The sequence below is a fragment of the Henckelia pumila genome, chromosome 3, assembly GCF_033568475.1.
Source record: "Henckelia pumila isolate YLH828 chromosome 3, ASM3356847v2, whole genome shotgun sequence".
Classification (NCBI taxonomy): domain Eukaryota; kingdom Viridiplantae; phylum Streptophyta; class Magnoliopsida; order Lamiales; family Gesneriaceae; genus Henckelia; species Henckelia pumila.
The window spans coordinates 27,170,989-27,188,389 of NC_133122.1; the positions used below are offsets into that span (position 1 = coordinate 27,170,989).

The 17,401-nt window shown below is 31.3% G+C and overlaps 1 protein-coding gene across 1 annotated transcript; it reads left to right on the top strand.

Annotated features, from left to right (window-relative positions):
- The first annotated feature begins 3,792 nt into the window (after window positions 1–3,792).
- On the top strand, window positions 3,793–11,104 carry LOC140887409 (WD-40 repeat-containing protein MSI4). The gene is made up of 15 exons (XM_073294641.1): window positions 3,793–4,088; window positions 4,604–4,667; window positions 5,846–5,932; window positions 6,019–6,081; window positions 6,389–6,454; window positions 6,557–6,631; window positions 7,158–7,233; window positions 7,352–7,538; window positions 7,905–7,986; window positions 8,603–8,676; window positions 8,818–8,929; window positions 9,034–9,108; window positions 9,358–9,434; window positions 10,532–10,631; window positions 10,723–11,104. Exons 1-15 carry the CDS (start codon window positions 3,841–3,843, stop codon window positions 10,819–10,821), a joined length of 1,485 nt encoding a protein of 494 aa, XP_073150742.1. The 5' UTR covers window positions 3,793–3,840; the 3' UTR covers window positions 10,822–11,104.
- Window positions 11,105–17,401: the final 6,297 nt, after the last annotated feature.

Here is a 17,401-nt window from a genome sequence, read left to right on the forward strand (position 1 = left end):
CTAATTTGTCTCTATTAAATGAATATCATTAACTAATTACACAAATTATTTATAATACTAAAATCTTCATTAAATAAGAAAAAAATTGAAATGCTTTATAAAATTTACTTTTTTCAAAAACTTTCGTAATCTTTGTAAAAATAAACACAAATCTAAATATGTGGGACATATGATATTAGTAAATAATAGATTTTTATGTTGGGGCAAAATAATAAAATTACAAATGACTCATTGTTTCTCAATTAACCTCTTCTTCGTTAGTCTCTCTTCCTTTATAACGGAAAATATTGCCGACAACGGTTAGATCGGAACATTTGGTGCAAAGTGATTGAAGTCTTCAATCAATATCAACCATGAAATACACGTTGTTGTGAGTATTTACCATCTCCATCTTCTTGATCGGCATTGTTTTTTTTTCCTTGTATACAAATTGTGTAAGCTGTCATATCAAAACCCTTTGAAGTTAGCAACCCCAACAACCTCTGAAATTGCCAATTCAAGATTTGGTTTACTCCATGGTGCTTTATGTCAGTGTTCAATAGAAGAGAGGGATGGAGGGGGCTTTCGGTCGACTGTCGAGATAATGAAGGATTTTAGGTTAATTGAGGGATATTTGTGTAATTTTGGACTACAATCGTGGGTATTGTGCAATAAAGAATGGAATATTATGGAGTTTACCGTTTGATTTACTTTCTTATTTGAACGTTAAATTTTAACAATTTCACAATTAATTAGGGTACCTAGAAACCAATTGAAATTATGAGATTGTTAACCAAGCTGGGATTAATCACTCATACCAAACGACCTTGGAATAAATTGTAGTTATTACTATGGTGAAATATAATACACAAACGCACACACAGATAGATAGATAGATATATATATATATATATATATATATATATATATATATATATGACACATGAGTCGTATTTATCCCATTATGAGGATGTTTAATACTATATTGTTTTTAACACACAAGTCATATGAGACGGTCTAATGATTTAATTTTATGAGAGCGATCTCCTATTTGATACGGTCGATGAAAAATATTACCTTTTATATCGAACTTATTACTTTTCATTGTAGTTATAGACCAAATCAACCCGTCTAATGAAAAAAGATTAACGAGATCGTCTAATACACAACTTACTCATTTTTTAAAATATGTATTTATTCATAATCATTAATTTTATGAAAAAGGGTTTTATACGTGTTTTTGGATCTCATAATGATGTTTCTTTGGTAATCAAACTTTTACTTCTGGTTCGGGTTGGTTAACGGATCTTCGAATCTTTCAATGTTTGGGACGAGTCAGTAAAAAGAGTTCTACATAGGCGAAAATAAGTTTAGGGGGGGGGGGGGTCGAAGATATTTCTGGCGTCACATCTCCGATGTTTTAGTTAGTATTCTGACAATGAATGTAAAGAGCAATGAATATAGTAGTGATAAATGATAATAAAGCAGGAGAGTGAAAGCAAGTGAATAATAAATTATAACTGGTATTAATAGAAGCATGATGTCTTGGTTACCTTGCTTGAGCAAAATCCTTGTTGGCTATAATTCTGCCCAACGTATTTGACGTCTAAAGGCAGGACTTAACTATTATGAGGTCAGGACTCTTACCAGATTTGGTGGATTTATCGGGATTTATTCCCCATAATCAGATATTCCCAAGTATTTTCCATATTTGTGAGATATAACAAATATATGACTACAGTTTACATTTAGTTAATGAGCTCGGGTCGGCCCTTCTTCTTGGTATAACTGGGCTCGGCCCTTTCACCTAGGCTCGACTTTAACTCTTGGGCTCGGCTCTTTCACCCGACCGATATGAGCTCGGCTACATGAGCTCATCTATAGATTCATCTTTTTGGGCTCAAACCATCTTAAGATCGGTGCAAGGTTTTGACTTTTATGAGATAAGATCTAATCGAGTTTATTAAGGGAAATGAGCTTGGATCAATTCAGACTAAAAGAGTGTTTGACTAAACTTATTAAAAAGATCTTATAAGCTCTTAGAGCTTAAAAGCTGTTTTATGAGCTTATAAGCTGTTATAACTTATTTTAAAAATAATCTGTTAAAGTGTTTGGATAAACTTATTTTAAACAAGTTAAAGATGTTGATATGTTTGGTATTATAAGATCTTTTTATTGTCAAAATTACCAAAAAGGGTATAATTCTATGAAAATAATGTTTCGATTTATATATATACGAAAATAATTTTAGAATAAACCTATATTAAAAAATAAAATTGTTTTAATATTTTACTTTTAGAAAAATTTATGTGATTTGTAATTTTTTTAAAAATAATATTTAATATTTAATAAGTGGAGGATAAAATGAAGCTTTATTAAAATATTCAAGGATATTTTAGAGAGATAGAATATTAAAATAAAATCTTTTTAAAAAAGTACATTCCCCTTATTTTTTTAAAAACAGCTTATAAGCTGTCAAACAGTTTATTTTGATAGCTTATAAGCTTATTTTTAAAAATTTTACCAAACACATTTTCAGAGCTTAAAAGCTCTAAAACAACTTATAATCTGTTTGAAAGAGCTTTTAAGCTCTGCCAAATACCCTTTAAATAATTTTCGGATCATCATTTTTATATATGGGAAGAAGCCCACGTTGATCACATTTTTCAGGGTCCGCTTGAGGTTGCTCCATATTCCTCTCTCAATTATTTCGTCCATTTCACAAATTTCAAGTTTCATCACACCACTTTAATAATTGATTTTTTTTTGAAACTTTAATAATTGAAAATTTTGTGCTCCCGTTTGCTTTTAATTTCGAGAAAAAGATTTTCCTCCGTGAAATAAAATATATTTTATTATCTTTATTCTCATTTCTCAAACCCATTTTTAATATATACGAGTTTATTGATGCACACGTTGCGTGCTTGTATAATATTTTTGTAATTAATTCGATTTATATTTAAATAAGAGTAATATTATAATTGTAAAAAATTATCAAGAGACTAAACTATAATTTAAAATGTCGAAATTTAAAAATAAAAACAAAAGTATAATATTTATATCACATAAGGGTCATTTCGGTAAACAAAAAGATGGTGTCTAATAGATAGATTCTTTATGTATAAGCTGGAAGATAATAATTAACAATCTCTACAATAACAATATGTTTCCCAAAGGTAAACCAAACAAATTCTTATTCGAATATTGCGAGAGAAATATCCAATATCATGTATATCGATTATATCATGAGATTTTGATATTATATCACGAGATTTTGTATTCAATATACAATGAGATTACAACAAATGAAATTTTCGTATAGAAAATTTTGTATTATAAGAATTGATATATAAATATTGATGTACATGTAACATCATTCTTCTTATTTTGTTAAAACTCAAAGAACAATCACATGATTAAATGATATTTTGCTAACAGTTGATTACTCTTTTTTTAAATAAATAATCACACGAAAAAAAAACTTTATTTTTTGTACACAACAGGAGATGAATTTTCAATTTTATCTAATCTAACTATTACCACATATATAAGTACATTCGAATCCAAAACTATATGGGTTTTCAAAAAAGTTTTATTCTTCAATATTTTTTAATAAGGGATTTTTTTTAGACAAAAAAAAGAAGAAAGTTTCAAGAAAAAAGTTTTATTCTTCAATATTTTTTAATAAGGGATTTTTTTTAGACAAAAAAAAGAAGAAAGTTTCAAGTTTTTTTCCCCCCAATTTTTTCATAGTTACCAAACAAAGCCTTGGTGACGTCACCTGAGTGCTGAGCTCCATTTAAAAATTCTCACCACTTTGGAAAAGCGAGAGGGAAACACAAAAAAATCCAAGGAGGGAAAATGGAGGCCACGCCGACTCCCGAGCCGAAGAAGCGTGGGAGGCCCAAGGGTTCCACCAAATCCAAAGGAGACAAGGAGAAGGACTCCGGCGGAGGAGGAGGTCCGCCGCACCCCAGAATGAGAGGCTCCGGCGGTGAGAAGAGAAATGCCGCCGCCGAAGAGAGCTACGGGCACTGGAAGCTGCTGGTTCCGGTGCTTTACGACTGGCTCGCGCATCATAACCTAGTTTGGCCGTCTCTCTCTTGCCGGTATAGCTTTCCGGACTTGTATTCTTTTGGTTAGGGTTTTACGTTTTTTGAGAATTGAATGTATGTATCGTTTGAAATCCTTCATGACGTGGTTTAAGTTTTTATGTGGAGATGTGGGTGCCTGGATTAGTTTTGCTTGGGGTTAAACTGGTGAAATGGTTTTGAATTTTCTACGGACAATATAATGATTCTGGTGCTCACACCATCTGATTGGGACTTTTGGAACTTTCTTTTTTCTTTTTTTGCTGCTAGCGATGTTGAATTCATACTTGGTTGCGGTGTGGTGTTTCCCACATTCTCTTGCCTCCAATAACCAATAACTTGATTTCTCTACATCTGATACAAGTGCGGGCCCAAGTTGAAAATGTGAACTTTTTTCTTGTTAGCTGGAATATCTGTAATACACGTAGGCTGTATTGTTCAGTCTGTGCTTATTGTTATACGATTTTTGATTAACAATTACACGGGGAAACAATGTAATGATGGTCTTCTATGGTTGCTTTTCATGGTCGCAGTTGGGGCCCAGTTCTTGAGCAAGGAAACTACAAAACCAAACAGCGTCTTTATCTATCTGAACAAGTAAGCATTCTCGTCTTGGCCAAGAATGTTTTTTTATTCTTTTTTTTTTTCGGAAAAAAAAAGTTTATTTCTATGACAATTTTTCAGTGCCAAGGCTGCTATTCATTGTTGGTGCTGTTGGTTAGAGGTTATATCGTGTGAATATTGATTGTGCATTTGAGCTGTTTCAGTGTTTCTTAGACTAAATATTCGGAAGAACAAGGATCCCTTCTACCCTGTAAATATCTGAACTGAAATTATATATAACTGTCAACCATTACAACTGAGTTCTGAGTATATGATTGGTTTATAAGTACATTTATGTTGGTGGTCATTGCTATATGAGGACATGTTTGTCTGGTTCAATTTGGAGTCGTTTGGAGGGGATATATTTGGCTTGCTTTCATTGTGGTTCTACAAGCTTTTCTAAGACGACTCAAGTTCTTTCATTTTTGTTTTGACTTTAAAGTCTCTTCAGTATTAGCCATGAGTAATAAACTTCATTAATTGCTCTACCATTGGATTGACGTTTTAATCCTGTCATGTCTTCTTAACTAATTTTTCCCCAAAGAGTACTGGTAATCTTCTTTCTTCCTAAACGTGTGGTTTACTATGGTAACTAAAAGTAAAGATGATTAAAAAAATATATTACTTGTATAATAACTGTATGTATACCTGTTAAATCTGTGGGATAGTGATCTTAATGAGGCTCGATGAGGCTCAATAATGCTCAATATTCTAAAGTTTAGGACTTCAGGTACATGATGAAAATTATATTTTATGGAGTTAAATAGATACTTTCCAATGTTCCAATCTATTGAATAAGAATATGCATCAAGTACTATAAATATGTATTACTATTGATTTTATTTTGTCGTGGATGCAGAGCCCATATTTCAATGCTTCATGGGCATTTGGATCTAAAAAATTGTTATTTTATGTTCTTTGTTTTTCCTTAAGCCGGTGCTGCATCCTCATTCTTAAAGTTCCGCTTTTTGTGCTTGATGGTTTCATTTGTTTTTCGTCGTCTGAATAAATGGAATATTACTGGCACATTGCTTTTGCTTCCTGATGGACTTTCATTGGAGCTTTTATGTAGCAGAGTGAATATGACTATTTTAAATTTACAGCTTTTGCTTTGTTTCCTTTATTTGACATTATCGATCTAATCACATCTTCCTTGTTTCTGTCTTGATCAGACCGACCACACACAACCTAACACTTTGATTATAGCAAATTGTGAGGTTGTCAAGCCCCGAGTTGCTTCAGAAAATCACATTGCTAATGTATGTACTTTTTTACTGGTTTATGTTGTAATCTTTTTTGCATAAGGTTTCATGATGATTTGGTTTATTTAATTCTTAATTACTAGTTCAATGAAGATGCGCGTTCACCATATGTCAAGAAGTACAAAACTATCTTGCATCCGGGAGAGGTATCGACTATCTGAATTCCCAAAAACTATGTGCCTGTATGACATGCTTATTCATTTATATTCCTTGTTTTGAGATGATGATCAATTGTGGTTCTTGGATTCTTGCCATGGGAACTCCATGATACTTGAGATGATATTCCATGAATTTAAGTCTTTACTGATGTACCATGTTAGCTCATCCGTATTCAAGCCTGTGAAGATTGTTATTGTTTATCGCATGTGTTCTCTTTATTGTCAATATAGAAGTTTTTGTCATTGTGTTCATCAGCCTTTTGACAACCAGTTCTCATAAATGATTACTGGTCAGGTGAACAGAATCAGGGAACTGCCTCAGAATAAAAATATAGTAGCAACACACACTGATTGTCCTGAAGTAAGTGTTTGTTCTTGGTTTATGTTACTTTAAAACTATATGAACATGCACTATATTTTGTTTGAACATTTAAATATTTCTGGTTCTTTTGTTTCATACCAGGTTCTTATTTGGGATGTTGAATCCCAACCTAATCGACATGCTGTCATTGGAGCTGCTGAATCTCGTCCTGATTTGGTGCATTTTTTGTTTCTTGTATTTTATTTTAATCTATTTACTCTCTGTCCCCGCAACGTGCACATAATGCTTCTCAGTAGAACACCATGTTCTGTGTACTTGCTTAAGTCGTGTTGTGGAAAACTTAAAAATTTGCGACTGTACGTCTTCTAATTAATAACTTGCAAAGTTGACAGGTCAGAAAATATGTCAGGTGGAAATTTATTTATTGCAACAAAATTTCTTTTTGAGCTTTTGTTGGGATATGCTGGTGGTACTAAGCCAGATGCTATATTTATATACATATAATCCTCTAGTCTATGACAAAAATGGTACCTGGATTTTTTCAGTAATTTCCTAAATAGATGAGCCTCTTTAAATCTTCGATATAATTCCTAGTGACTCCTAGATTTGACTTTTATTCCTCTGCCATGGTCCTTTTAAGCCTCGTGAAAACTGGTAGGCACAAGACTATTCAGTTTAATCAGCGGAGTTGACTTTATTGCTCTGTTTTGTTCAATTTTTGAGAACTATTGTTTTTAACTAGATATTATCTGGACACCAAGATAACGCGGAATTTGCTCTTGCAATGTGCCCAGCTGAACCTTTTGTGCTTTCTGGAGGTTTGAACTTGACTTGTTTTACGTTTCATTCACCGTTGTTATCTTAATATCTCTCCCTCTCCTATGAGCTTTGTCTAGGTTTTTAGTCTAGTTTTTTTGATGATGAGGTGTCTAACAGGGAAGGATAAAACTGTGGTATTGTGGAGTATTCAGGATCATGTTTCATCTCTGGCCACAGATGTAACCCAATCTGCTGAATCTACTAGTTCAATTGTGAAAGCTGCTGATAATTCTCCCATTGGTCCGCGTGGAATTTTTCAGGGGCACACTGATACAGTTGAGGACGTTCAATTTTGCCCATCAAGGTAACATGCCCTCGTGATCTCTTTGATTATATCATCGATAATGTTGAATACATGCAATTTTTATCAAGGTTTACTTTAATTATCGTTCTCCTGAATTGTATGAGTGATGTGATTTTAATCTTGCGAATATAATTGGTTTAAGTTAAACAGCTGCAAATCTCATACTTCAAAGTAAAATTTCTCTTATAACTTGTTGATTTTTTATTACTCATTAAATTTTCCATTGCTTTCCAGCATGAAAAGTTTGTCCCTATACTTCTTTATTTTTTAAAGTTCTAATTATGTATATATATATTTTCTGAATACACTAAATTTCTTAATAGTTTTCTGTCTTTGTGTGTCTGACTTATTTGTTGCATCGTGAAGTTCACAGCAGTTTTGTAGTGTTGGAGATGATTCCTGCTTGATACTGTGGGACGCAAGGATTGGTAACAGTCCAGTCGTAAAGGTTAGGCGGATATTTTTGTAATTTGTTAATAGCTTTTCTTGCTTTGGTTCCTTTTTGAAATTAAACTCAACATCGGCTTGATGTATTCTTAATGACATGTTTATCTAATTTGAACTCTGCCAATCTCGAATGGTCTGGATTTCTTGAGCATAAGAAATGAACTAATTCACTTTCCGTAAATACCATGGACCACTTCATTTAAATGTTTATATTTTATAAGCATAGTTGCTGCCCAGATTTGATATTTGTTTTCGATCGTACATCCAGTAGCACTTGTTTTATATCTTATTTCTTTTTGTTTATAATGTCATCATTCGTCCCTGTCTCATCAATCAACTTCAAATTTTTATTTTTATTTTTTCAATTATTCCTACATTGTTATTTGAACTTTGATAAACGGCCGGTGTTCTTAGTATGTAATATGAAAACTATATGTTGGTTGAAAAATACTGGTTAGAGAAGTTCAAGGTTTAAAAATTTTCACTTTGTTTTGACTTTTGATGCATATTTTATTCTCTCTAATATCTTGTCCTTTGAATTTTGTTCCTTGAATAGTAATTTCTACTGTTAGTTTGTTTAGTATTTTACTCAACTGGAATGTTTCTTTAATTATTAGGTTGAAAAGGCACATAATGCTGATCTTCATTGTGTAGATTGGAATTCTCAGGATGAAAATTATATATTAACAGGGTATGCCTTCGCCTATTTCATGATTTTGAATATCATTCTGTTGATCCTTAACAGTGTGCAAAACTTAATGTTTCCAGTCATTGCCTCATTGGCAACTTGATTTCATTAAAAGGTTGTTATTCTATGTTCCATTGATTTCAGGTCCGCCGATCATTCAGTTTGCATGTTTGATCGTCGAACTTTAACATCTGATGGAGTTGGATCGCCTGTCCATAAATTTGAAGGTCATACTGCCGCTGTTCTTTGTGTCCAGGTATTTCGATTGTGTTTTCACACTGTAAATAACCTTTCTATGATGCATGTCGAGTACATTGTCGATCGATATATTTTAACCCTGATTTATTATTCAAATTTTAGTGGTCACCTGACAAGCGCTCAGTCTTTGGGAGTTCAGCGGACGATGGATTGTTGAACATTTGGGACTATGAGAAGGTGGGGAAGCTCATGCTCTTTGTTAAACTCACCGTGGTCTGAAACTTTTATTCAAAGGATCTTGGGCTGTCTTTAGAAATATAATTTTCATATTGTGCGGATAATGTTGATGTAAATATATTATTTCCCGCAAAGCACCATTATTAGATCAACTCATCAACTTCCTACCTTCCCTGCAGCCTGGAACCCCAAATCTGCTCACATATGGATCTTCACATGCTCTTTTTATTTTCATTTATGTTGCTGCAGGTTGGTAACCAGGAAGAAGCTGGGTCCAAATCTCCTAATACCCCATCAGGGCTGTTTTTCCAACATGCTGGACACAGGTAGACTCTTCCTCTTCTTAGAAAATGAAAATCGAACCTGTCAAGCATTTGGCAGTTATATTTATATGATAGATACGTATTTATTTCCACGTATTATAATGTAAATTAGTTCCATGACCCTCTCCCCTAAATTCTTTGGTTTATGCGGTGCAACAATATGTGAAGTATTTTGGAAACCCTTTTTCTCAATAATAATTATTTTGTGCTTTGCTACAGTAGACGAGAAGTATTATTTACAATCTAATTGTATCTTGTCTTCAATTTATTTGGAAGCGCTTTTGAAGATGTTCCTCTCGGATTACTTGTTTGGTCTAACTTTTGGGTAATATTGAGCTGTGTGATAGCATAAGCATTGTGTGAGGAATAAAAAATTGAAGTGTTAGAAGATGATCAGTAAACTTTTCAACTGAATGTAGCAGATCCCAGTAATTAAGGAATGAATGTGATCGTGGTTAGAGAATGATGTAAAAACAGAAAAGTGTGAGACTTGATACCGTGGCTGTTTACAGATGCCTTTCTGTGATAACTAGGATGTTGAAAATCGAATTTTTGTCCTATTTAATCAAGGCAATATACTTGAAAAAATATTCAGATTCCTATTGTTCTGGTCATTATGCCTCCATTTTTATTGAAATACGGTGTTTGACGTGGAATATCTAGTGATGTTGGTTCGATCTGTACAAAAAGGATGTAATCACTAGTCGAAAGATTAAATTCGCAAATGGGTGATGCACACATATTCTTCTTTTATGTATAAATCAGCTTATCATATGGTATAAAAAAGGACCATCTGTCATGCATTGTTACCTTCCTTAAATTAATTAAACTACAACTGTTCGTATTTGATATAATCATAACTATATAGTTCCATGCAAAAGAGATTCAATGAAAGACATTCGAAGTTGTCCTGCATTCTGTTTTTTCGCTATATTTTCCCTAAAAATGTCGTGTATAAGTTATACAGTATAACTGCTGACCTAATGATTGTAGTGTTGTACTAAGTGGGCTATTTGATATTATACAATTTATGTCTTATAGAAATATGTATTTTGTTTCTATGATGGATTTCCGCTAAAAACTGTTACCGTCTGTTCCAGGGACAAGGTTGTTGACTTCCACTGGAATGCCAATGATCCATGGACAATCGTCAGTGTATCAGATGATGGGGAATTCTCTGGTGGTGGTGGTACATTGCAGGTGATATTTGAATTTCTTTTCCGATGCTGCAGTTTTTCACTGACCTGCGGCTTGGTTTCTTATTTGATGGTTTTATGTTGTTTGATCGTAGCTGTGGCGAATGATTGATTTATTGTACCGGCCCAAGGACGAAGTTCTGGAAGAACTGCAACAGTTCAAGGACCATGTCATTGAGTGCGCCAAGACTTGACGGATCCCGGCATTCAAGGGTAATGTAGGCTATTGATTGAGCTTGTTAGATGAATTCTGATGGATAGTGTTTGGTTCTAGCTGCAGATTTTTATGTTCTTTATTCTGACTCCTACTTTGTGAAATGCTTGGAATAGGATTTAACTCGAAGTTTAGATTTCGTACTTGTTTTTAAACTGAAACTAACTTGATCCCAGATGGACGACACTCGCATCATCATTGCATAAATCCAAAACATGTACGTTAATATCGAATTTTGGAAAAAATCATTATTAATATCGGCAGCTTTTTTTTTTTGTTTTTAAATTTTATGTAATTTAAAAAAGGGAAAATTGCTTTTTTGTCCTGTAAGTTTGTCACTTTGCGATTTTGATGCTCTATATTTTCAGATTTTAGTTTTAGTTCACTATTTTTATTTTTTTAGCAGTTTTAGTTTTTTTTTTGACGTGACGCTGATGTGGCACCATTGTAGTGCTGATGTGGAACTGATGTGTATAATGTCACGTAAGTATTTTCAAAGAAAAATGACTGAAATGACCAAAAATCAAAACATCCAGGACTAAAATTGAAATATGAAAACATAAAAAAGCGAAATTGCAAATTGACAAACATATGAGATTGACATTGCAGTTTTTTCTTTAAAAAATTATTATTACTTAACTTTTAACTTTTTTTCTTTAACTTTAAATATGTTATTGCCTTTATTTTTAAGTTTTTTGTTGGTGTTCATACGAAAATTTTTATGAAATCGTCTTATCGATTATTTTTCATCGTAGATATGAGTGAATCGACATATTTTAGAGATATAGAGTTTGTGAGATCATTTTTAAAAGATCTATTCATGTTATAATTTCGGTGTAATAAATAATTTAACACTATAATATTTTCTTCAAACCAAGAGTTGTAAAATCTTTAATAATATCGTCATAAAAAAAAATCATTAATATAGTTTATTTCCAAAAAAAAAATATTCATTTAACAGCCATGGTAATGTATGTAATGCTATTTGGGCCAGCCCACCAATTTCAGAAACCATTAACCGTAGGAAATTACATACTATCCCCAGCTTTAACAATTCGTTATTTTCGAGTCCAAGATTGCATCACACAGCCGCGACACTTCGTAATTTCTTCGAAAGGTGGAAAGCTAAAAGTTAATAAAATGCGTGTCAAATTTTACTATAAATAATCCTTAATACTAGTAGTTTGCCAATACTGTAAGACACTATTTGGTTCGGTTGGTAGAATGATGAATCATTTGATTTTAAGAATAACAAATAAAATAGAATAATTAATTGTTGAACCAAACGTGTCATGAACATGTACTAGGAATCTATCATGATAATTCCCAATGATTTGATCATATTTGCCAAATATTGTCCAAGGATGCTAGCAGTTCAAGTAACATGATTTGTAGTGATAAGAATAACTCAAGTTTATGTTGTGCATTTACTTATATTCGAGCTTGACTTAATTATAACTTGAGTAGTCTCTTATTTGAACTCGAGCCTTGAGATAACAATGATTCAAAGTATTTTTTGAATTATTGTTGTGAATTTCAAATTCATCTAGTAATTTCAAAATCATTTCTCGAATACCAATACAACCTATCCGAGAGAGAGATAAATTCTGAGAAATATTAATGAGTTTTGCATACTTTGACAAACGAATTATGATGCAAGGACCATAACTATTGATGTAAAGAAAATACTATGAGTGGTGAGAAAGTCCCTTGAAATACCAATATCTTATGATAAGACATATGGATTCCTCCTAGTTAATCTAGAGATTATATGTTCTTGTTCTTTAAACAAAAGGGTTTCTTTCTTTAGTGACTTTTTTAAAAAGCAAAATGTGATGCCAATATGATAACATACTATAATCACATAATTCATATAAAACTTCATCGGAATGGCCAATAAAAGATATAATATCTAGATTACATATGATGCTAAACTCTCTTTTCATTTTGGTTCAACAAAAGTGGGGCAAAATCATTATCAACCGATATGATTTATGGTAGCTAATCTTAGGTTTGCTATTAAAACATGGTCCATCCATTTGTTTTATGTTATCGGTTGAGGAAAATCCACACTTCCACTATTGAGAAAGTAAATCGTCCACTTTTGTTGGAATTATATATACACACACTGAAGTATTGGCTACTCCAAAGAAGAACCACTCTTGTCCATGATTAATTTGAAAGGAGAATCAAGAGTACTTTGTGATAGTTGGCAAATTGGTACTAGGTTATACATACATATAGATACACACACACAAACATTATATTCATGTATACGCATATATTGAATATATAATTATAAAGATATTTAAAAAACCAATTTTTTATTTTTTCTTGACGTGACGTTGATACGACGGTGATGTGATATTGATTTATATAATATTCTATCAACACTCCTAATGAAAAGTAATTAAGGTTCTGTTTGGACATGTGCTTATAAAATATTTTTATAATTTTTTTTACAAAATATTTTAAATGTTGTTTTAAGAATATATATGCGTTTGAACGACTATTCTATAAAAAATATTATAACATTTTAAAAGTAATGTTGTTCATCCTTACCTTGGATATATAGTTCAATTCTAAAAACATCTAAAAACATATCTCAAGTGTTCTTTAAAAATTATACTTGGATAACACTTTAAAATTGTTTTTTTTTTCAAAAATATTTTATAAAAATCTTATCCAACTACATACTTTAAATTTTTTTATTTATAAAATACTAAAAACGTTTTTAAAGTACATATGTGTAAATGAAACCTAAAATTGTTGAAAGGTGAAAAATACATGACTAAAACCAATATCTGAGATATAGAAGATATATTATATATATATATATATATTCACTCTATTTTCAATTGTGATCTTCTATATCTCCGATATTGGTTTTAGTCATGTATTTTTCACCTTTCAACAATTTTAGGTTTCATATATATATATATATATGTATATATATATGTGTGTGTGTGTTTATGTTTTTGTAAAACGTTGGAATTTACTTCGATAAAAAAAAAACTTTGGAATTTACTCATTATTACAAATATTGTTTTAAATGACGTACCGTTTTCAATTTCATAGATACAACGCAACATTTGAAATCAATTATGAAACCAAAGGAGATTTTGAAATGCTAAATGAAAATATAAACACAACCGTATTGAGTTCTAAGTAATCCAAGATGAAAATCATACTTGTGTAATAAGTAATGACTACCAAAAGTTACTATTGTTATTGAAAGCAAAACAATGACTCCAATAGCGTCCATAGAAGGGTTCACAAATTTTGATTTTTTTTTGGTAAGAAACATTTTGGAATTATATTAGCCACCTTCATAAATAGAATATATTTCCAATTTTGTTTTGTATATTAGTCCTTAAAATTACTATTTAATAAAATTGATGAATCAAACAAAACAATTGATTGACAGATTAATTGGTTTTTTTATATTGTTCAATCATCAAGGATTGTTTGTAAATTTGAATTGCATATTTAAATTATTTATATATGAAGTGGATATTTATAAACAGTTATTCGATTTATATTAAAAACAAACTTATATTTGGTTGGATAAATTTGGAGCTAATGATTTTCAACTCCAATAATAACAAATTCACCGATTTGTTCAATAAAATCCACTCGAACATGAATTTTAAATCCTCAACTAAGTATATTTTGAGACATCGAATGATTTCAAATACACCATAATATGGAGTGATTTCAAATTTTTCTTTCGAATCCTTTCTTCAGATCCATCCTCAAATCCAAACATAACCTCAACCATCTAAATAATTTATTAAAATGTAACTTTCATATCTCATAAATTGTTAATTAAAATCTCTAATTTCTTGTCATTTAATCTCATATCAATTGAATTTCTACAAGAAGTAAGTGGGCCAGGTTGTTTTTTGTAGCAAGATTTTCAATAATAGTGTTGAAGAACAGCTCTGTTGATTTAGACTAGTCGATGTCACCCACAGATGTCCCCTTTATCAATATCAATCCCAAACAAAACTCTTTAGATTAGATTTTCTATTTTGCTTGCTATTGGTGCAATTCAAGTGTCACAAAGATAAAAACTTTGAGCGTGTACATATGCAGTCTATTCAATGAAATTGGTATTTTTATTCCTTTAAATTTGACGTTTCTCACGGGTTAATTTCTATCTTATCATATTTCAGTTTTGATATATTATTTTTGCCCCAACGTGACATTTATTAAGCCAACGAAGTGTTGACTTGATGTCAACATAACACTCATGTGTTTATTATCACATCAATACTAACTTTTAATTAAAAAAGAAGTAAAATTGTCAAAAGTTGAAAGATACAAACCAACCTCGTATATGTTGCAAAAAAATATAATAAATCTCACCTCGGAAATATATTAAATGGGTCATTTTCTCACTCGATCCTCTCGTAGAACTGGAAATCTTTAGACTGAAAATATGTTGACTTTGTGCTATATATATATATATTTATTTATATAATAATAAATATGGATCATCTACGTGTAATTGATATCTTTCTTGAAAGTTGGCGATGTACTATCTCTATAAATAATTACTGTGAAAAAAATTGGTCATTTTTGAGTTGGTGGAAGACACGGGGAATCCTAAGGTCGAGTTGTAGGTCAAACGTCTTCCCATTGAATTTATAGAAATTTACACTATAAATATATTTTTCGAACATGGAAAATTGCCGAATTAAATAGGATATAACAATTGGGTTTCGAAATTTATTTTAATTTCAGGGAAGGGAGTAGACATATTTTCTCGAAAAAGAAATGTAACATATATAATGTAAATATTTTAGACAACAAGAGAGCAAAAGATTTTGTTGGTATCGTCGAAAACATTTGGTACCAAGAAAATAATTGAGAATTTTTGAGATGATGTCTAGAGAAATCCATGACACCAAATAGTTTTTGGCTTATATGTGTAGAAGAAGACCTATCAATAATAAAACCTAAGATAGATAATGCATGCAAAAACACCTCTATTATGCTTGGTGTCTCTTTGTTAAGGACATTTTGGAAGCAAGCACAAGTGAATCTGATTCCCAATTTAATAACAAGATATGGGGTCCTCGAATTTACTAAGATTTCATCCAGCTCAACCCCTGTCCCCAATTATATTCACCATTAATACCCACCAAGATTTTCTATTAAATAATAATAATAATAATAATAATAATAATAATAATAAAAAACTGCAATTTTGGTCCTTTATGTTTGTCATTTTGCGATTTCGGTTCGCTATGTTTTCATATTTTAGTTTTAGTCCTTTATGTTTCAATTTTTGGCAATTTCAGTCTTTTTTATTCGAAAATGCTTACGTGACACTATACACATCAGCTCCACATCAACACTGTATTGGTGCCACATCAGCGCCACATCAGAAAAAAGACTAAAATTGCCAAAAAAATAAAGATAGCGGACTAAAACTGAAATTTAAAAATATAGAGGACCAAAATCGCAAAATAACAAATATACCAGAATAACAAAATAATTTTCTCTAATAATAATAATAATAATAATGGATTATTGAATGAAACCTTATATCCCTTGTGTAAAAGGAACTGTCCTACTTGTCGATAGAAAAAAAATGCCCTACTTGTTCGTTCAATATTTTTGGGAAAGATTATCTGTTGTTACATAAAAGATTGTTATTGATTATAACGGCATAGCTCGAATATTTTTAACAATAAATAAGTTTAATATATATAACGTTTGGATTGTGATATCATATTGAGAATATGTCATGTTACTTATAAGAGCACTATCACCGACTTTAACAATTATTTTTTATTACCGGTTTTAAAAATTTTTACTATCCAATAATCACATTTCAATAACTTGTGTATATATCAACTTACCATTTAAGAATCGGACATGTAATTGTATCAAAGGGCGGCAAAGGCTTTATGTTACATGGTAATAGCGCTGTTCAATTAAAAAACTTTTAAATTTCCACAACATTTCAAGTAGTATATTTCTATCACAACAGTACCATAAAAGACCATGTATGTGTATCGATTGGGATTTTCATTGAAATTACATCAGTTTCACAAATTTTTACCGCCGATTCTCTCACTCGGATTTTTGATATACGATCAATACAATATGTGACAATGGATAGAGTAGGATTTTTACATTAGCGTCGCATAAAAAAATCATGTGAGACAGTCTCACGAGTCAATTTATGCCAAAATCATTACCTTTAATTTTATACCAAGAGTATTATTATTTTTTATTGAAAATATGAGTAGAGTTATCTATCTCAAGGATAAAGATCCGTCAGACCGTCTAACAAAAAAACCTACTAAGATCATGCACTATATATATTTCTATGAGAAATGATGCACAAGACAAGATCCACGGAATTAGGTTTTCTCTGCTAGACTAGAGATGTACAATATGCAACTAACACTCGATGTAATTTTAGAATCCTGGTTTTTCTTTCTATTTTAGCAACTAGTTAAAACGAAGGGGGAACATTAAAAAAGTCTCGGTTCTTTGTGTATGTAACGACCCAAAGTCTATTTTAAATAAAATATTATTTA

Excerpts from the sequence above, each read along its gene's own strand:
- LOC140887409 (XM_073294641.1), top strand. The coding sequence starts at position 3,841 with ATGGAGGCCACGCCGACTCCCGAGCCGAAGAAGCGTGGGAGGCCCAAG. Across the intron at positions 4,089-4,603 it reads TGGCCGTCTCTCTCTTGCCG|TTGGGGCCCAGTTCTTGAGC; the intron begins GTATAGCTTTCC and ends TCATGGTCGCAG. Across the intron at positions 6,455-6,556 it reads CACACACTGATTGTCCTGAA|GTTCTTATTTGGGATGTTGA; the intron begins GTAAGTGTTTGT and ends GTTTCATACCAG.